The following is a 19,864-nucleotide window of genomic DNA, read 5'->3' as shown; positions in this document are numbered from 1 at the left end:
CCTCAGTCTGTCACCCAGGCTGGAGTGTAGTGGTGAGATCAAGGCTCTCTGCAGTCTTGACCTCCTGGGCTCAAGCAATCCTCCTGCCTCAGCCTCCTGAGTACCTGGGTCTACAGGAACATACCACCACACCTAGCTAGTAATTTTTATTTTTGAGATGGAGTTTGGCTCTTATTGCCCAGGCTGGAGTGCAATGGCATGATCTCGGCTCACTGCAACCTCTGCTGCCCAGGTTCAAGTGATTCTCCAGCCTCAGCCTCCCAAGAACCTGGGATTACAGGCACCTGCTACCACAGCCAGCTAATTTTTTGTATTTTTAGTAGAGATGGGGTTTCACCATGTTGGCCAGGCTGGTCTTGAACTCCAGACCTCAGGTGATCCGCCCACCTCCGCCTCCCAAAGTGCTGGGATTACAGGCATGAGCCACCTCTCCCGGACAATTTTAATTTTTTTGAGAGACAGGGTCTTTCTCTGTTGCTCAGGCTGGAGTGCAGCGGCATGATCATAGCTCACTGCAGCCAAAAACTCCTGGGCTCAAGCGATCCTCCTGCCTCAGCCTCCCAAAGTGCTAGGATTACAGGCATGAGCCACCATGCCCGGCCAATAAATATTTATTGAACCCAGGAAGGAACAAATCCCTCAGGACTCCAGGGAGACCTCCCCACATATGCTGCTCAGCTCTACTCACCAAAGCTGGAGAGCTGTCTTCCATCCTCATCCTCTTTCCTGGCTGAAGGCCCCTCTTGGTGGGGAGGAAGGGACGGCAGCAGGGTAGCCAGGGAGCGATGCTTGCTGTCTCCTCCCTGGCATGACGCTGCCTTCCTCAGGCAACAGCTGAGCCAGCCTTCCTCTGCCCCTTCTCGCTCCAAACAGCTTTAAAGTCCTTTTTTGATAGGAAGGCAGGGAGAGCGTGTTATTTTTCCACGCCTCAGGTCATTGTAAAGTTTACCCTTCCGAAATCATAACAAATGTGCTATTTAAAGCTGCCGTAGCTGGGCGAGGTGGCTCACACCTGTAATCCCAGCACTTTGGGAGGTTGAGGTGGACGGATCACCTGAGGCCATGAGTTCAAGACCAGCCTGGCCAACATGGTGAAATCCCTTCTCTACTAAAAATACGAAAATTAACCAGACATGGTGGTGCACTCCTGTAGTCCCAGCTACTCAGGAGGCAGAGGCAGTAGAATTGCTTGAACCCGTGAGGCGGAGGTTGCAGTGAGCCGAGATCATGCCATTGCACAGCCTGGGCAAGAGTGAGATTCTGTCTCAAAAATAAATACATTAAATAAATAAATAAAGCTGCCCACCAAGGACACAGCCTGCCTTCTCTGATGCTCCCACCGCCCTCACCTGCCCTCCCATCCCATCCTGCCCTTAGACATGTTCATCCCCTTCCAGTCTTCCCTGAGGCCCTGCCGCCCTTTCTCCCTCTTTTCTTTTTTTTTTGAGACAGAGTTTCACTCTTGTTGCCCAGGCTGGAGTGCAATGATGCAATCTCAGCTCACTGCAACCTCTGCCTCCCGGGTTCAAGCGATTCTCCTGCCTCAGCCTCCCGAGTAGCTGGGATTAGAAGCATGCGCCACCAGGCCCAGCTAATTTCGTATTTTTAGTAGAGACAGGGTTTCTCCATGTTGGTAAGGCTGGTCTCAAACTCCCAACCTCAGGTGATCCGCTCACCTCGGCCTCCCAAAGTGCTGGGATTATAGGCGTGAACCACCGCACCGGGCTCTCTGTCTTCTGTTACACCTACCACCCCAACTCTGTACTCCCTGACACTCCCCAAAGACAGTGATTTGCAAACTTCGCCCTGGCAGTGACTCTCTTGTTCACACTTCCACCAGCCCTAGGTCCCCGTCCAAAACATTCCTTCGGTCATCTCTTCTCTGGCCCCAAAAGGAGGCAGCATGCTCAGCATCAGGGCTCAGTCTCTTTATTAGGCAGCAGGAGAGGGGGTAGCCCAGCTCTGTTGGGAGGGAAACGACACCAAGAGGACCCAATGGAACAGCTCCAACCCAAAGCTTGGAGGCAACTTGTTGGAGAAGGGGCGGTGCAGGTAGCACGCCCAACCCTCCTGCTAGAATAGTGTAGGCTGCACCATCACTCCCCCTCTTCATCATCTTCTTCCAGGGGTGGCCGGTTCCGCTTGAAGAAGCCGACCTGGGGGTACACGGGGGCCAAGGTCAGGGTATACAGATGATTTGCTGGCCCCAGAGCACATGTAAGGAAGTATGCTAGCTATGAGCACCTCCCTGGACCAGCGCAGAACATGAAGCCCACTGTACTCACAAATGGATGCCTTTTGACATTTAGAGATAATGCATGGAACGAATTGTTGGGTTTTTGTTTTTTCTCCCCTGAGTTTTTATTTTTTTCTTTTTTTTAGAGGGAGTCTCACTCTGTCACCCAGGCTGTAGTGTAGTGGCTCGATCTCGGCTCAATGCAGCCTCCACCTCCCGGGTTCAAACAATTCTCATGCCTCAGCCTCCTGAGTAGCTGGGTTTACAGGTGTGTGCCACCACGCCCAGCTAATTTTTAGTAGAGACAGGGTTTCACCCTGTTGGCCGGGCTGGTCTCAAACTCCTGACCTCAGGTGATCTGCCTGCCTCAGCCTCCCATTGTGTTGGGATTACAGGCATAAGCCACTGTGCCCGGCCTCTGAATTTTTCTTTTTTATTTTATTTTTAGAGACAGAGTCTTGCTGTTGTCGCCCAGGCAATCCTCTCACCTCTTAGCCTCCCAAGTAGCTGGGACTACAGGTGTGGACTACCATACCTGACTTTTTTAAAAAAACTTTTTTGTAGAGATGGAGTCTCACTATGCTGTCCCAAACTCCTGGCCTCAAGTGATCCACCGCGCCTGGTCCCCACCTGGAATTTTTCTTTTCTTTTCTTTTGAGATGAAATCTCATCCAGGCTGGAGTGCAGTGGCACAATCTTGGCTCACTGCAACCTTCACCTCCCAGATTCAAGTGATTCTCCTGCCTCAGCCTCCCGAGTAGCTGGAAGTACAGGCGCCTGCCACCACGCCCAGCTAATTTTTGTATTTTTAGTAGAGATGGGGTTTCACCATGTTTGTCAGGCTGGTCTCGAACTCCTGACCTCATGAACCGCCCACCTCGGCCTCCCAAAGTGCTGGGATTACCGGTGTGAGCCACCACGCCCAGCCTGGAATTTTTCTTATACTGAAGTTTGTGTCTGCATGACTCGAGCATATGATGATATGTATTTGATTATTGTGGGTCTAGTGCGTGGTTTTCCCTAAAAGCACCATGTCTTCCCTTCAGTGTGCTTGAGACTTCTCCAGGTGCAGAGGAGCGAGTGACCCTCCAGGGCCACATAGGAAGGGAGGAATAGGGTCTAGACCAATCCTTGGGCCTCTTGCCTCACTCAAGGGGAAGGGCAGGGCTAGGAAGAAGTGCGTCTTGTCCTTGAGACCAGCCAGGAATTCCTGAAGGCGGGACTTACACCCTCTATACCCTCTATATCCTCTGAATCTTTTTGGTGGCAGGGGTGTCTAAAGGCCTCAGAATTTCAGGTGCTATCCTTTCCAGTGGTATGTGTCTGGAAGGGTTCCCAGGAGAATGACATTTTTGTGTTTGTTTTGCCTTTTTTGCTCTACTAGAGAAAGACATTCTATTTTTTTCTTTTTTTTTGAGATGGAGGCTCGCTCTGTTGCCCAAGCTGGAGTGCAGTGGTGTGATCTCGGCTCACTGCAACCTCCGCCTCCTGGGTTCATGCAATTCTACTGCCTCAGCCTCCCGAGTAGCTGAGATTACAGGCATGTGTCAACACGCCCAGCTAATTTTGGTATTTTTAGTAGAGATGGGGTTTCACCATGTTGGCCAGGCTGGTCTCAAACTCTTGACCTCAGGTGATCTAAACGCTTTGGCGTCCGAAAGTGCTGGGATTACAGGTGTGAGCTACCCCACTGGACTGAGAATGACATTCTAATAGTGGAGACATAGACCCCTGGTCCCTGGATTACCCACTTGGGTGGGCCACCATCTCTCCTTGACTCCCTGTGAGGCAGGGCAGAGCCAAGCCTGTGCCCCGCTGGGGACTCCACCGTCCTTCACACCTCACCTTCCACATGGCCAGGACCAGGATGGTGAGCAGCAGCAGGCCACCCAGCACACCCACCAGCACCCACCAGATTGGAATGGCCCTCTCCTCCAAGGCCCGGAGCAGCTGTGTCCGCACCTGGGGGCAAACCCACGTGTCTCCTCAGTCACCTTGACACCTGCCTTTCACAAAGACTCCAACCTCAGGCTGGTGACCTCCAGCCATGCCACCCACCCATACCACCCCTCAGACTTTTCTGGCTGGGCACTGACTGGGGGACAATGGGTCCTGCAGGACTGGTCTCTGCTCCATCCCCCCACACTCACCTGAGCTTCCCCTCGGGGCAGGCTGAGCGGGGGCACCGCATAGGGGAGGGAGGACACGTTGAACCATGCGTGCGACTGCAGCACAAACTGATCCAGAGGCCTCTGGACAGGTTGGGGTTGAAAGCCGTTTACACCCACAAGAGGCCTATTGGTTGCAGGAGTCCAGGTCCCACACCCCCGGCGGGGAAGCCCTGCCTCTGACCTAATCCCACTGCAATCCCCCAAAGTAAACCTTGCCTTCCCTCTCTTCCTGCCCTCCCACACCAAACCCCGCCCCTCCCAGAGCAAAGTGGTCCCCGCCCAGAAGGCCCGGCCCCGCCCCACCACGGCCCACCCCACCTGGTAGAGGCTGGGCAGCCACAGGAAGGCCAGCACCGTGACCATGGCCCGCTGCCCGCGCGCCATCTCCTGCAGGTCACACTGCACCACAGTACAGGGCGCCGAGTCGCAGCTCTGAGGGGAAGCATCGTCAGTCCCCAGCCCGTCCCGGCCCATCACCCCATCATCCCCCACCCCCTTACCCCCAGGACCCAACGCAGAAGGGGCCGGGGGTTCAGGAAGCGGTGGCCTTCCCATCAGGAAGGGCCTTGGATCCAAGCTTCGGATGCTGTCTTTCCACGGGCTTGCTCACATAGTCCCAGAGATGCAGGGAGGGTCATCCCCCAGCGCGCAATGCTCAGATCTATGATAACCTTGCTTTGGCATTGTTTTATGCTCCTTAACGTACTGGGAAGCTTTTAAAAAGTGCAGGTGTCTTTCAGCTCACCCCAGACACAAGCCAGCATGCTCCTCCATGTTCACTTGAAGTGCTCCCAGGGACCAAGCGTGGCCCACAGAGGCCCACAGCACACCCGGACCCCTCTCCCTCCTCCCATCCCCTCTGCCCCGTGGGTCCCGGGGAGGCCGGGCCAGAGACCAGAGAGCCTGCTCACTAGGAGAACTGGATCCTGAAGCCTCGAGGGCTGCTCGGGCTCTGGCAGGAAGATCTGTCTGCGATCCCGCTTGTGATGGGCCGGGTGAATGGGGGAGGGGCTGGGGGTGGGCAGCCCCCAGTCCACCTGGGGGGGCAAAGGAGTGGTCAGGCCCAGGTCTCTCCCGAACCCCAGCCCACAGAGGTGCCCCGGTGGTTGGTCTGGGGCCGCCTTCCCAGGTCTTTCTTCCACCCAGCTCTTACCTTGAGAGGGTTGACAGGAGGCTGTGGGAAGCACTGAAGGCCCCCCTGGGGCTGTATATCCAGGATGTAGAGCAGGTCGGAGGGCTGGGACTGTCCCGGAAGGTGGATGCTGAGGTGAAGACCATTCACAGTCCCAGGGCCATTGTTGTGGAGCTGAAGGGGTGGTGGTGGCAGGGTGTGGGGAGCTTAGTGCCTCACCCGGAGTTCTGAGGACCCACTCACCCCAGCCAGGGACGCGAGGCTCCCCCATACCTCATAGGTATGCTCCACTTTGGGTCCCCAGCTGTCCAAGCTGTTCTGCTCCCTCTCACCTTCTTCTGCTGCCACCACCAGGGAGGCTGGAAAGGAGTTCCTGCAGGTGCCCAAGACCCCCAGAGAGAGTGTGATGCCCTGATTGGCCTGTGAGGTTTCCCCAGCGCCCCCTGGAGTTTAGAGCCCTGAATGCCATCTCCCTTCTCCACCCCTGGCCTCTCACCCTCGCAGCTCCACTTGGGCCTCTGCCCGGACCGGCACGTCCAGCAGCACAATCTTGCTGTTTGGATTCTGGCTGTTCTTGCTAGAGGGGAGGGGATGAGGAGAAACAGGGCCAGGGACACCAGCCCAGTGACTTTCTGGGGGTGAGGCCAGAATTTTAGAGAGTTCAGAGAGAGCTAATTATACAAAGAGCATGCCACACTGAAGTTAGACCTGGGAAAGAACTTCCTCTAGGGCTCCAAGACTCAGACATAAGTCTCTGAGGAAGAAAGGGAACCAGGCTTCTTCAAATACCTTTTTTTTTTTCTTTTGAGATAGAATCTCGCACTGTCGCCCAGGCTGGAAGGCTGGAGTGCGGTGGCCCAATCTCAGCTCACTGCAACCTCCACCTCCCAGGTTCGGTTCAAGCTATTCTCCTGCCTCAGCCTCCCGAGTAGCTGGGATTGTAGGTGCGCACCACCATGCCCAGCTAATTTTTATATTTTTAGTAGAGATGGGGTTTCACCATGTTGGCCAGGCTGGTCTCCAACTCCTGACCTCCAGTGATCCTTCTGCCTTGGCCTCGCAACGTGCTGGGATTACAGGTGTGAGCCACCGCGCCTGGCCTCGAAAGACCCTTCTGTATGGAAGGGACCTGAGGGGCTCTGCACGGGGGTCAGACGGGGGAAGGGTGGTGGGTAGGCACGCTCGCCAGATCAGTACCTCCGTATCTGCAGCTGGAAGGACACAGACTCCCCAGCCTCTTCCAGATTCCCCACGCTCACCAACATCGCGATTCCTATCTGGGAGATGAGGAGGGCCAAGGTCACTGCCCAAGTGCCCCACTTAGGACAGCCCTGCCCTGAATGTGGCCTCCAGTCTTCACCCTTCAAGATCACCATTATTCTTTTTCTTTTTTTTTTTTTTCCGAGACGGAGTCTCCCTCTGTCACCCAGGCTGGAGTGCAGTGGCGTGATCTCGGCTCACTGCAACCTCCACCTCCCAGGTTCAAGTGATTTTTCTGCCTCAACCTCCCGAGTAGCTCTGACGATAGGCGTGCGCCACCATGCCCGGGTAATTTTTGTATTTTTAGTAGAGACGGGGTTTTGCTATGTTGGCCAGGCTGGTCTTGAACTCCTGACCTCGTGATCCACCCGTCTCGGCCTCCCAGAGTGCTGGGATTACAGGCGTGAGCCACCGCACCAGGCCACCATTATTATTTCTATTTTACCTGGAAGCCCACTGGGTAAAGGGGCTCAGAGAGGGAAAGTCACTCACCCAAGGACATGTGGCAAGGGAGTGTGAGGACCAAGATTCTGGCCCAGAACTATGTGGCTCTAAAACCTCACCCCTAAAATCTGGTTGTTCATGAGCCCCTGGTGGAGACCCGGTACCACGACCCAGCAGCCTCACCTGGGCGTTCTTTTTCATGGGGTTGCCCAGCTCACACAGCACCACCCTGGTCTCATTCTCCTTCTTCTGATTACAGATGAGTCTCTCAAAGCCCTTCAGGAAGGCAGTTCCAAGAAAGAAATTACAGAGCATCATATATATATATTTAAGCTCCCTTGGAAGGTCTGGAAAGATTTGTGTGCCAAGGTGGGGGGGCGGGGTTTCCTGGGGTGGGGTCTCAAGGGACTGTCACATGCTAGTGTGTGTATTGCTGTAGCACTACTACTTTTTAGGCATTTTCATTTTGGAAATAAAAAACACAAAACATTAGAGTATGACCCCCATTATTATAAACTATATTAACAACATAAAAAATAAATATATACTTATGTGAGTGCGAGTCAATATTGAAAAAAAGACTGGAAGGAAATCCACCAAATGTTAACAGAGGTTCCTGTTAACATTTGGTTCCTAAACCTTTTTTGTTTTTCTGGTTTTTGTAATAGAGTTTTGGAATTCTGTGCCATTAGCAAGTATTCCTCTTCCAAATTAAAAAAAAATAAAATAAAAAATTACATCTTTGACAGCAAAGCAGAAAAGAAGAGGGACTCTCAGGGAGGGAGATGAGAGAGCCAAGGCTCCAGCGCCTCCCAGGTCCCAGGTACTGTTCCCAGGGTGGGGGCCATACCTCGACGTTGCTTAGGGCCCGCATGTAGTGGGCGCCCTGGGGCAGGTGCACGGCCAGCTCTGCTTCATAGGCCCCCTCGCCCTCGTTGGCTGCGTCCATCTGCAGCTCCAGGACATTATCTGCCCCAACTAGGAGCGGGGAGCCCGTCCTGTGGGGAAAGAGGAGTGAAGCCAGGGAGCCTGGGTCCGGGCCCAGGATGTGGGAAAAGAGGGGACTAAGGTGTGGAGCAGGTATGATAGGCAGAAAGGGCCAGGGTCGGGCAGAGTGGGAGGCCTCCTCACACGCTGGCAGTGAGCTGAAGCTGGGGCACACATACGTCATCTTCCCCACAGTCCAGGATGATTCGTGTCTAGAGGGGCACATTGGGGTGTGCGGGTAAGTTGGGGATGTGTGAGGTTTAGGGATTACATCAGGGTTAGGAAAACAGTGGGCTTGGGGTTCACATAGGGGCTTAGGGAGTAAGAAGGTCTGAGGACGAAAAGGAGTTTGTAGATGGTATCGGGGCTCGGGTTTATTTGGAGGTTTGGGACAATGTCAGGGTTTGTCAATTTACATCAGAGCTTAGGGGATACTGGGATTTTTAGGTGTTTATTTTATTTTTGGAGACGGAGTCTCGCTCTGTCGTCCAGGCTGGAGTGCAGTGGCACTATCTCGGCTCACTGCAAGCTCCGTCCCCCGGGGTTCACGCCATTCTCCTGCCTCAGCCTCCCGAGTAGCTGGGACTACAGGTACCCGCCACCACGCCCAGCTAATTTTTTTTTTTTTTTTGTATTTTTAGTAGATGGGGTTTCACTGTGTTAGCCAGGATGGTCTTGATCTCCTGACCTCGTGATCCACCCGCCTTGGCCTCCCAAAGTGCTGGGATTACAGGCGTGAGCCACTGTGCCTGGCTTTTTTTTTTTTTTTTGAGACAGAGTCTTGCTCTGTCACCCAGGCTGGAGTGCTGTGGCACACTCTTGGCTCACTGCAACCTCTGCCTCCTGGGTTCAAGTGATTCTCCTGCCTCAGCCTCCCGAGTAGCTGGAATTACAGGCATGCGTCACCACACCCGGCTAATTTTTTTTGTATTTTTAGTAGAGATGGGGTTTCACCATGTTGGCCAGGTTGGTCTCTAACTCCTGACCTCAGGTAATCTGCCTGCCTCGGTCTCCCAAAGTGCTGGGATTACAGGTGTGAGCCACCATGACTGGCTGGATTTTGAGGTTTTCATTAGGGTTTGGAATGACATCAAGGTTTTGGGGTTCACATTGTGACTTGGCACTAACCGTAATCCTGATTTGCTATCAGGGGTCCTGCACCTCCCTGGCCTGTCCCTGCCTGTCCCTACCTGCTCCTGCACATGGGTGTCTCCATGCAGCACGACAGCAGGGGCCATTCCAGCCTCCGTGGGCGGTAGGGACACATTGAGGCTGAGCACAATGGGGCTCAGCTTGTCCCGGAAGTCTGCCTCATCCTAGGACAGGGGCAAGAGTCAGGCCATCTTGCTACCATACACATCCCACCTTCTCCTGGCCAGTAGGCACCGTGTCCTGACCACCCCCGGACTCACAGCACCCAGCTCAGTGCCCCAGGGCTAGATGAACAAGTCCAGTGGGTAAGTTCTACTCTCCCAGCCCTGCCAATCCCCTGCCTGGGCATACTCGAAGGAAGGCCATGGTGGTGTGGCAGATGGGGCTGTGCTTTCCGCCCAGATCCAGGTTCAGGGTGGTGCCTGCCTGTTGAGAGCCCAGCAGCAGCACCCGCCGGCCCTGGCGGGGCTTCTGCCGGTCCAGCTGCAGCTCGGCATTTAGGGCTGGCAGGGCAAGCAGAAGAGTCAGGACCTCCCTGGCCAGCCTCCGGGAGAGTCCAAGCCCACCTCCCTCCTGCCCCCTTCATGCCACTCACATAGCTTCTGAGGAATGTTGTGCCCAGTGGCTCCAACACACATCTGGATGTTGAAGCTGCAAAGACGTAAGTGGGGCTCAGGGGTTGGAGCCTTTCTGAGGTCCCAGATCCTTCAAGGCCCATGCCCTCTGCCTCCTCACCAGCTCACGGGTGTCTTGGTCTGAGGTAGGACACAGCTCTTCACAGCAGGATTCAGTGAATCTTGCACCAGTAGCTGGACAGAGGCCTTCACCACTGGCTGAGCTCTGATGGGATAGGGTGATGGGGTAGGCTTGCCATTGTGGCTCCTCCTGGCCTGGCCTCCTCTTGATGGCACAGGACCTTCCCCTTCCCGCCCCTGGAGCCAGTGCTCACCTGTACACAGCCACCTGGTTGGCCCCGTAAGCTCCCACGATCAGGTCTATAGACATCGAGGAATGGGTCAGAATTGGCCATTAGGGCATGGGATCCTCATCTCATCTTCCCAGGGGTTCCCCACACCACCTCCCCCACTGGAGGTTTCACCCAGCCCCTCTGGCAGTCCATAGTGGGACACCAGGCCAGGCATGAGCCCCTGGCCGTGTCTCTTGGCACTTCCAGCGAATGTCCAAGGGCCTTTCTTGGGCATTTCTAGCTGGAGGCAGTCCAGGGCACCTGGGTATCCGTTGTCATCGATGTCTACGGCACCTCGAAGGGAGAAGCCAAAGGCAGAGCCTGTGGGGAAGGGGCTGTCCAGGACCTGGGAGGGACGTGACCTCAGCCCCTCACTCTGACCCAGGAACACCAGCACTTGGCCCCGGCCACTGGGACCCCCGTAGGGGGCAGCCACTGCAATGTCTGGAAGGAGTAACAGAAAGGAAGTGGCTGATTGTTATTCAGCCTCCCTAGATGACTGTAAAACTTTCCTGAGCTTCTCTGGGCACATCCCAGGAGACTAGGAAAGGGGTGCAAAGTGTGGGTGAAGGAGGCACTGCCCTACCCTCCAGGAGTTAACAATCAGGTGGGAGAGGGACCTGCCAAGTAGGATTGTTATAAAAACAGTGACAACTCTCACTGTCTATTGAGGAAAATATATCCTGAAAATTAAGCATCATTATTCCCTTTTCTAAATTTTTTTTTTTGAGATGGAGTCTCGCTCTGTTGTCCTGGCTGGAGTGCAGTGGTGCGATCTCGGCTCACTGCAACCTCTGCCTCCCCCGTTAAAGTGATTCTTGTGCCTCAGCCTCTTCAGTAGCTGGGATTACAGGCGCCTACCACCATGCCCGGCTAATTTTTGTATTTTCAGTAGAGACGGGGTTTCACCACATTGGCCAGGCTGATCTCGAACTCCTGACCTCAAGTGATCTGCCCACCTTGGGCTCCCAAAGTGCTGGGATTACAGGTGTGAGCCACCGTGCCCAAGCCCCTTTTAAAATTTTTTTATTTTTAAGACAGTCTTGCACTGTCATTCAGGCTGAAGTGCAGTGGTGCAACCATGGCTTACTGCAGCCTCAACCTTCTGGACTAAAGCAATCCTCCCACCTCAGCTTCCCAAGCAGTTGAGACTATAGCCACCATGCCCAGCTAATTTTTAAAAATTTTTATGGAGACGAGATCTCCCTATGTTGCCCAGGCTGGTGTCAAACTCCTAGGCTCCAGTGATCCTCCTGCCTCGGCCTCCCAAAGTGCTGGGATTCCAGGTGTGAGCCACCGTGCCTGACCATCTAGCATCTATTTCTAGCCTTCTCCATTCCATCAAACTCCCAGACCCCCCACACTTCCTTCAGCAGGTGACATAATCTCTTACTTCAGGAAGAGAGGCAGCCCACTGTTATGCTATAATCCCACACCGACTTTCTTTTCCCTTTCCCCATTTGACCCTGGAAGAGGTTTCCTTCCTTTACCCTGACACTGGGCCAGTCACCCTCCCACCCCCTGAGGCATCACAGGGACTCTCTGCTGGCTCATCACCCCATTTCCCCACAACATCATTTTCAACCTACTACATGTTCTTCCACATTGAAATAATCTCCCCTTGACCCTCATCTCTTTTCTGTGATCACCTTTTCTCTTTTTCCTCTTATAGTCAAACATGTTTTTTTTTTTCCTTTCTATTCCTCAAATTCCTTTTTACCACAAACCCGTTGAAAGAGCTGTCTACATTAGCTGCATCCAATTTTTCACCTCCATTCATACCTTACCCCATTGCATTCTGGCTTCTGACCCTATCTTGGCCTGAATCAATTTATGTCACTGTCACTAATAACCTCCCCTTCTTTTTTCTTTCTTCCTTTCTTTCTCTATTTTTTTGTTGTTGTTGTTGTTGTTGAGATGGAGTCTTGCTCTGTCACCCAGGCTGGAGTGCAGTAGTGGCGCAATCTCAGCTCAGTGCAACCTCCACTTCCCGGGTTCAAGAGATTCTCCTGCTTCAATTTCCCAAGTAGCTGGGATTACAGGTATGAGCCACCATGCCTGGCACCCTCTTCTTGCTAAAGCCCATGAATATTTCTCCAGCCCCACCTAATTGTACCTTGCAGCAGCAGCAGGAGCTGCAGCGCCCACTTCCTCCTGTGCATGCTCTTTAACGCATGCTCTTCCTTGAGTCCCGGGCCATCACACCCCCTGGGTTCCCTCCTCCCTCTCTGGACACTCCTCTGTCTCCTTCTCAGACTTACCTCCTGTAGGAATCACCTAAATGCTTTTGCTCCATAGGGCTCTATCCTGGGCCTCTTATTTCACAGGTCCCGGGACCTCATCCACTTTCCCCAAACCCCTGTCTCCCATTCAGATCTCTCTTGTGGAAGCGGGGAGAGCCACTCCCAACTGTTCTTTGGATATTTCCGCCTAAAGCACCCAAGCCCTTCAAGCTCAACAGGTCCAGAGCTGAACTGCTGATCTCCCGCCTCTCCCCAGCACCTGCTGCACGGCCTGAGTTCCAGGCAGTGGAGGCCATCACAGGCACCCAACTCCAACCTCTCCCCTGGCCCCACATCCAGTCTCCCACCAAGTCCTAATAATCCGAGTCCTAAATATCTGTGAAGTCACTCCCATCTCTAACTCCACCGCCAAAATCCACATCCAGGTGGTCATTGTCTCTTGCCTGGATTAAGGCAAACACATCCTAATTAGTCTTCAACTCTCCCATCTGCTCTCCACTCAGCACCCCATGTGTCTAAGCCACATACTTATATGCTAAAAACCCATCCTGGTTCTGGCTGCCCTCAGGCCAACTCCATGCTTTTTGAGTGGCTGTTAACCCCTCTGCAACAAGTAGGGCTCCTCTCTTCCCTCACCATTGTAGCCATCCCGGTCGAGGTCACCCAGGGGTGCGATGGCAGAGCCGAATCGCCCATAGAGCTGTGTGCCAGTCAGCAGGAGGCTGGGGGCACCCAGCGCATGGGGGCCTCGCGGCTGCAGGAACAAATACACACGCCCCACTTCGGCCAGTTTTCGGTCTGCCCGGCTCTCCATATACAGTGGAGCGCCCACCAGCAGATCATGCCTCCTGTGGGCCAGATGAGTGGTTACATGGGACTGGACCAGGCGTATATTGGGGCTAGGGCCAAATCTCCTCGACCCTTGCTCTCCTGTTCCTCCAGTGGATACGTGAGACTAGGGCTAGGAAAGGGAGACAGAGGGCAGCTCTGGTAATTTGGGACCCAACTGGGTAGGGGTGGGGCATGTCCCTCCTCACCCATCCCCGTTGACGTCAGTGACAGCCACTGAATGCCCAAAATACGACGCCATCTGCAAGATGAGGAGCACCATCATTCACGCCGCTGGACCAGCATCCTCTAAGAAATGGGCCCTCACCTCCCATGAAATATTCTGAAGTCTCAGTTCCCCTTCCACCCAGCCACGCCCACTGGGACCTGGCCCCCACCTGCTCTCCGCGCAGCCGATGCAGCCTCTGGTAGTAGGAGTCCAAAATTTCCACCTGCACGGACAGCGCAGGCGAGAGCATCATTCTTGTACCCAAAGCAACCTCCCACTCCAGGTGAGAAAGGGTGGTTTGGTGGAGGCGGGGCGGGGGTGGGGGGCGCTCAGGAGTTGTCAGCCTGAGGACTGGGATAAGGGGCTTCGGGAGGCCCAGTGGTGGGGGCACTTACCGCTCCCAGGGTCCAGCTCCAAGTGGGGGCACCGACGACATACTCTGGCGATAGGGAGAGCCAGGCTCAGGGAATGAGAGCCTTAGAACCTACCCACTTCCCGCTCCCCGTTCTGCACCCAGGGAAAAATTTGTGTGCAGGAAGATTTCCCTACATAGGGGAGATTTCAGGAAGGCGCTCCTCCCCAGGTTGGGCTACCCAACTCCCGCCCTAAGTGGATTTCTTGCCTGTAGTGTTGAGATCCCCGTCGAACTCGCCCACGGCCACCGAGTATCCTGAGGACACGGGCGCAAATTAGTCTTTTCCAGGGGAGGAAGCACAGAGGGGAAGGAGGGCAAAGAAGGAGGAGATTAAGGCCACTCAGCCCCAGCCCTGCATTGTGCAGATGGAAAAACGGAGGCCTTCGAGGGGCCAAGCCCTGCCCCAGGCTGCGCTACGAGTCCGCAGTGGAAGGGAGCGGTGGGCGCATGGGAGGTGGGCGGTCTGCGGGGAAGCCGCAGGAGCGGAGGGCGGGAGCGGCTTAGGCGGTGGGCTGGCCGGCAGGGGTGGGCATGGAGGCTCCCGCAGGGGCAGGACCTGACCGTCTGCGGTGGGCGGTGACCCTCGGGGTGCTGGAAGTCTGGAAGGGCGGTGTTACCCCAGTAGCCGTCGAAGTACTCTGGGTTGCTGGAGTCAAAGGAGAGGCTCTGGGAGGACACGTGCCACAAAAGGATGCCTGGGCGGTAACTCGAGAAAATATCCGCAATTGGAGCCTGGGCCAGGAGACCTAGGGCGGGAGGGACAGCGGGTGTGAAGCCCAAACACCGCGGGTCTCCTTGGGCCGCGAGAAGGGAGGGAGGTGTACGGATGGGCACGTACCTAAGAAATAATAGCCGCCAGGAGCCCCAAGCACCAGCTCTCCGGCCTGGAAGGGAAGTCCTGAGGGTGAGAGGGGGCCCTGTTTGGGAGCCGCCCCCACTGCGCTTTTGCTCCCTACTTGCCTGAGTGACCACGGAGCTGAAGCCCGCTTCACAGTAACGCTTGTCCCAGCCTGCAGGAGACAAGGAGGAGGGGTCAGCGCAGGGGTGAAGGGAGGCGCGCGCGAGCCCGGAGGAGGGCTGAGGGACAGGGGCGGGGCCTTGAGTCGGCGGGGCCCTGGGGCGAGGCCAGATCCAAAGCAAGGGCTGCGGCGCTGGGGGCGGGATCCGATGGGGGCGGGGCCAAGCCGTCGCGAGTGGGCGGGGCCAGGTCGTAGCTGGCGCTTACTAAAATCATTTTCCACGTAAATGCGGCTCAGGGTGTTCCCGCGACAAGGGGAGTACTCGGCGCGGCGGCCGCTCTCTGGCTGAGCCAAAAAGCAGCTACCTACGGGCGTCTTCTCAGCCTCCTCAGTCTTTTCTAGGACGTTCCAGTGCTGCCAGGGGGCGCAGGCCTGGAGAAAGGCCACAGGAGTGGGGACGGGCGCGAGACTTGGGCTCCTCCTGGCCCCAGGTGTCCCTTCCCCCGATTGTTCCCTGTGCCCTGTACCGCGGGGCCCACCACAATGACGTCGCTCCAGCTGACGACCGACGCCCCCAGTCCTTGGCGGGCCTTGAAGGTTTGTAAAGTTTGGGAGCCTACATTTCGGGTCTCATCACCTGGAAGGCACAAGAAGGGGTGGGGCGCTGAAGCCCGGCAGTCCACGTCCCTCTGACCCCAACCTTGCTCTCCTTGCCTGGGACTCACGGAGGTCAAAGAGCAGCGAGGGGCACTGGCCGCCCTCGGCCCTCCAGGGGCACAGGAACACGCCGCCCGTCTCCTCCTGGCTGGGGCCCAGGGTCCGCGGGGCGCCCACCACGATGGCCACTCTGCATAGGAAAGCTGGGTGAGCGCCGCGCAGATTCCAGCGTATCCCAGGCCCTGGCGCCGGCGCTGGGAGCACTGCCCGGAAGGCCATGTGGCATGGGGGCACTGGACCATCTTTCCTCAATGACACCTCACAGACCACCGTGATGTACTTCTTCATCTTATGGACAGTGAAACCGACTCTCAGCGAGGGCAATCACGTGGCTAAAGTAACCCAGTGAGTTGAGAGTAGAGCTGGGACTATAACCATTTGGTTTGATTTGAACACCAGGGGTTTGAGATCTTTGCTGAAAAAGACCTAAACTCTGTACAACATCTCCATCCTTCCACCCGCAACAAGAACCAGCGGTTCACATGCTCCCTGGAATGCCTATCTAGACTGTTACCAGATCCCCTCTTGAGAGCTGGGTTTAATGAGGGAAGGTAGCGGGTACCTCTAAAGTGGGGCTGGAGTGTGTGTGCTGATAGGAGGACCCTAGCAGATCTAGGTTTAAATCACAATTCTGCCATATGTGAACTAGGAATACCAATTTCATAACCAATGACTGGTTTTCACAACCAGTCAATGCTGTCAGGAGTAAATGTAATAAATACGAGTAACGGTTAGCATGGTCCCAGCCAAATACATAACAAACGCTCTTGAAACAATGCCATAATTTTAAAAAATAATTTTGTTGTTTTGTTTTGAGACAGGGTCTCATTCTGTTGCCCAGCTGGAGTGCAGCAGCATGATCACAGCTCACTGTAGCCTTGATCTCCAGGGCTCAAGCAATCCTCTCCCTTCAGCCACCCTAGTAGCTGGGACTGCGGGTGTGCAACACCATGCCTGGCTAATTAAAAAAATTTTTTTTATAGGCTGGGCATGGTGGCTCACACCTGTAATCCCAGCACTTTGGGAGGCCAAGGGATTACAGGCGTGAGCCTCTGTGTCTGGCCCATAATATTTTTTTAGCCTGCAGGATGTTTAAGTAGTGCCAATGGGATCACTACTTATAGGAGGGGAAATCAGCAGGAGTGGGCACAGGAAGGAGTTGAGCTGATTCAGGCCCAATGACAGCATTCGCCAACACCCCACGAGCTCTGGAACTAGAATGACCCTTCAAAATTGTCAGAGTTGGCCGGGTGTGGTGGCTCACGCCTGTAATCCCAGTACTTTGGGAGGCCGAGGCAGGCTGATCACCTGAGGTCAGGAGTTTGAGACCAGCCTGGCCAACATAGTGAAACCCTGTCTCTACTAAAAATACAAAAATTAGCCGGGCATGGTGGCATGCACCTGTAATCCCAGCTACTCGGGAGGCTGAGACAGGAGAATCGTTTGAACCCAGGAGGCAGAGGTTGCAGTGAGCCGAGATCACCCCATTGCACTCCAGTCTGGGCAACGAGGGCGAAACTCCATCTCAAAAAAAAAGAAGAAAAAAAGTCCGGGCGTGCTGGCTGAAGCCTGTAATCCCAGCACTTTGGGAGGCCAAGGCGGGTGGATCACCTGAAGTTGGGAGTTCGAGACCACCCTGACCAACATGGAGAAACCTCATCTCTACTAAAAATACAAAATTAGCCGGGTGTGGTGGCACATGCCTGTAATCCCAGCTACGCGGGAGGCTGTGGCAGGAGAATCGCTTGAACCCGGGAGGCAGAAGTTGTGGTGAGCCGGTGATTGTGCCATTGCACTCCAGCCTGGGCAACAAGAGCGAAACCCCATCTCAAAAAAAAAAAAAAAAAAAAAGAAGAAGAAGAAAAAAAGAATTGTCAGAGTTGATGAAAGAGGGCTGGACCCTTATCAAATGCCTCCCCCACACCTGCCTCCACTCTCCTCACTCACCCACTTCTCATTGATCAGACACTGGATGTGAGCCATCTTGGGAGGGGACTTGGAGTGAACTGGCTCTCTTCAGCAGAGGAAATCTCCTAAGTGGCTGACACTTGAAGGCTATCTGCCATTGCCACCCATTGCCACTCCCTGAAGCTGGTGGGCACAGTGTCTCTCACGATAGTAGCTCAGGGTACACACTATGAAGAGGAGGAGCCAAGACTCTAATCTTGGCACTCTTGATTCTGAAGCCTGATCAATACTAATCATTAATGACCTATTGCTTCTTTTCAAATATTTATAATGTTGATGGAGATGAGGGAAATGGAATAGAAATGCAAGGTGCGGGAGGGTAGACAACTTTAGTTCTGCAAATCAATTTAGGACATGTGCTCCTCTCCACATTTCTTTTCTTTTCTTTTTTTTTTTTTTTTGAGACAGAGTTTCGCTCTCGTTGCCCAGGCTGGAGTGCAATGGCATGATCTCGGCTCACCACAACCTCTGCCTCTCAGGTTCAAACGATTCTCCTGCCTCAGCCTCCTGAGTAGCTGGGATTACAAGCATGCGGCACCACGCCCGGCTAATTTTTTTTTTTTTTTGAGACGGAGTCTCACTCTGTCACCCAGGCTGGAGTGCAGTGGCACGATCTCAGCTCACTGCAACCTCCACCTCCCGGGTTCAAGTGATTCTCCTACCTCAGCCTCCCGAGTAGCTGGGACTACAGGAGTGTGCCACCACACTCAGCTAATTTTTGAATTTTTAATAGAGACAGGGTTTCACCATATTGGCCAGGCTGGTCTTGAACTCCTGACCTCATGATCTGCCCACCTCTGCCTCCCAAAGTGCTGGGATTGCAGGTGTGAGCCACTGTGCCTGGCCTCTTTTTTTTTTTTTTTTTTTGTATTTTTAGTAGAGACGGGGTTTCTCCATGTTGGTCAGGCTGGTCTCGAATTCTCGACCTCAGGTGATCTGCCCGCCTCGGCCTCCCAAAGTGCTGGGATTACAGGCATGAGCCACCGCGCCCGGCCTCCTCTCTGCATTTCAAGGTGTTGAGGGTGGAGTGGTTCATACAACTGACCCTTGGGGAAAAAATAAAGCATCAACTCTTGTCTTCCCTTTGTTCTTGCTGTAGTTTTCAGTGCCCATCAGCCCACCTGTGCCCTGCCCTTATACCTTCACCTGAGCCAGTCCCCTGGACCCCAACATTCTTGACAAGAAATCAACCTGAATAGGCCCCGCAAGTCACCTTGCTCAACTGCTATCGCAAATGGGAAACTCGAAGCCCCCAGAAGCAGTGATGGGGAGGGGTCCTGCTCTCTCCCAATACCCCAACTTCCCTTACGGCTCACCTCCCATGGCTGTCCTTGTGGAAGTCCAGTGAAAATCCAAAGTGGCTGCCATTGGGGCCTGCATAGAAGGTGAGCTGCACTGGGTCCAGGTTCAAGGCCCAGGCTGGAGGGGCAGCACAAGGTCCCAAGAGCAGTAGCACCCACTCCAGAAGCCAGAGGGCTTGCAGTGGACACAAAGCTCTGGCCATCTTCCTTCTTCCACAACCTCCCAGGCAGAAATGGGCCAGCTCCTCCTCCTTCCCTTCAGATTCCTCCACAGGAAGTCTTTTCTTATCAAACTGGAACCCCAAGTAACTTGCTGAGCAACGGGCAGAGCAAAGGGCTATAGCCCCTGGACTCATGGTGGCTAGAATTGCCAGGAAGTGGGTGAGGCCACCCCGAGGGTGGATGCTCATGGCTGAAAGCCATGACTCCTCCCCTTTCCTGAGAATAGTTTATTACCATGTCCTATTGGTTCTGCCTATCAATGATGTCTCTTGAATCTTTACCCCATCTCTACTACCACCGTGCTAGTCCAAGCCACCATCACTTTCTGCTTGGGATAGCGTGATTGTGAACTGGTCCATACTTGTCTACTCTAGCCTACAGTTCTAATCTCCTCCCTTCCCCCATCTGGCTGTACAGCTGTGGTGCTTTGTGACTTGGCCACAGGTCGGGGAAGGAGAAGGAAGCTGCTGCCCCCGATAAAACCTGAGGCTGCTGTATCTTTTTGGATATGGCATTTACCCACTTCCTCCTTCTAGGACCTTGGGCGGCCTCAACCAGCCATACTGGTGCAGCAGCTTCCTCACTCCTCCTCCGTCTTGAGCCAAGCTTTAGTGTGGCCACAGCAGTGCAGTC

General features: G+C 54.5%; 1 protein-coding gene across 4 annotated transcripts; it reads right to left on the bottom strand.

Annotated features, from left to right (window-relative positions):
- Window positions 1-723: 723 nt before the first annotated feature.
- ITGA2B (integrin subunit alpha 2b) lies at window positions 724-19,507 on the bottom strand. 4 transcript variants are annotated; one of them, XM_024350246.3, is made up of 30 exons: window positions 19,025-19,507; window positions 15,749-15,870; window positions 15,563-15,660; window positions 15,290-15,455; window positions 15,025-15,074; window positions 14,903-14,948; window positions 14,682-14,810; window positions 14,272-14,319; window positions 14,045-14,088; window positions 13,819-13,872; window positions 13,630-13,682; window positions 13,229-13,440; window positions 10,611-10,793; window positions 10,332-10,377; window positions 10,118-10,222; window positions 9,978-10,033; window positions 9,734-9,885; window positions 9,421-9,546; window positions 8,375-8,442; window positions 8,094-8,241; window positions 7,427-7,519; window positions 6,737-6,816; window positions 6,036-6,116; window positions 5,813-5,912; window positions 5,561-5,713; window positions 5,319-5,444; window positions 4,726-4,839; window positions 4,387-4,488; window positions 4,082-4,198; window positions 724-883 (listed from the first exon to the last, which is right to left on the bottom strand). In XM_024350246.3, the coding sequence occupies exons 1-30, from the start codon at window positions 19,417-19,419 to the stop codon at window positions 824-826; spliced, it is 3,327 nt and encodes a 1,108-aa protein (XP_024206014.1). In that variant the 5' UTR covers window positions 19,420-19,507; the 3' UTR covers window positions 724-823. The 4 variants fall into 4 exon arrangements, with proteins under 4 accessions (XP_024206014.1, XP_024206013.1, XP_024206016.1 ...); XM_024350245.3 differs by lacking the exon at window positions 724-883 and adding an exon at window positions 1,914-2,156; XM_024350248.3 differs by lacking the exons at window positions 724-883; window positions 4,082-4,198 and adding an exon at window positions 1,914-2,156.
- Between the last annotated feature and the right edge of the window lie 357 nt (window positions 19,508-19,864).

The sequence above is a fragment of the Pan troglodytes genome, chromosome 19, assembly GCF_028858775.2.
Source record: "Pan troglodytes isolate AG18354 chromosome 19, NHGRI_mPanTro3-v2.0_pri, whole genome shotgun sequence".
NCBI lineage: Eukaryota > Metazoa > Chordata > Mammalia > Primates > Hominidae > Pan > Pan troglodytes.
This window is presented reverse-complemented; position numbering and strand designations above follow the sequence as displayed.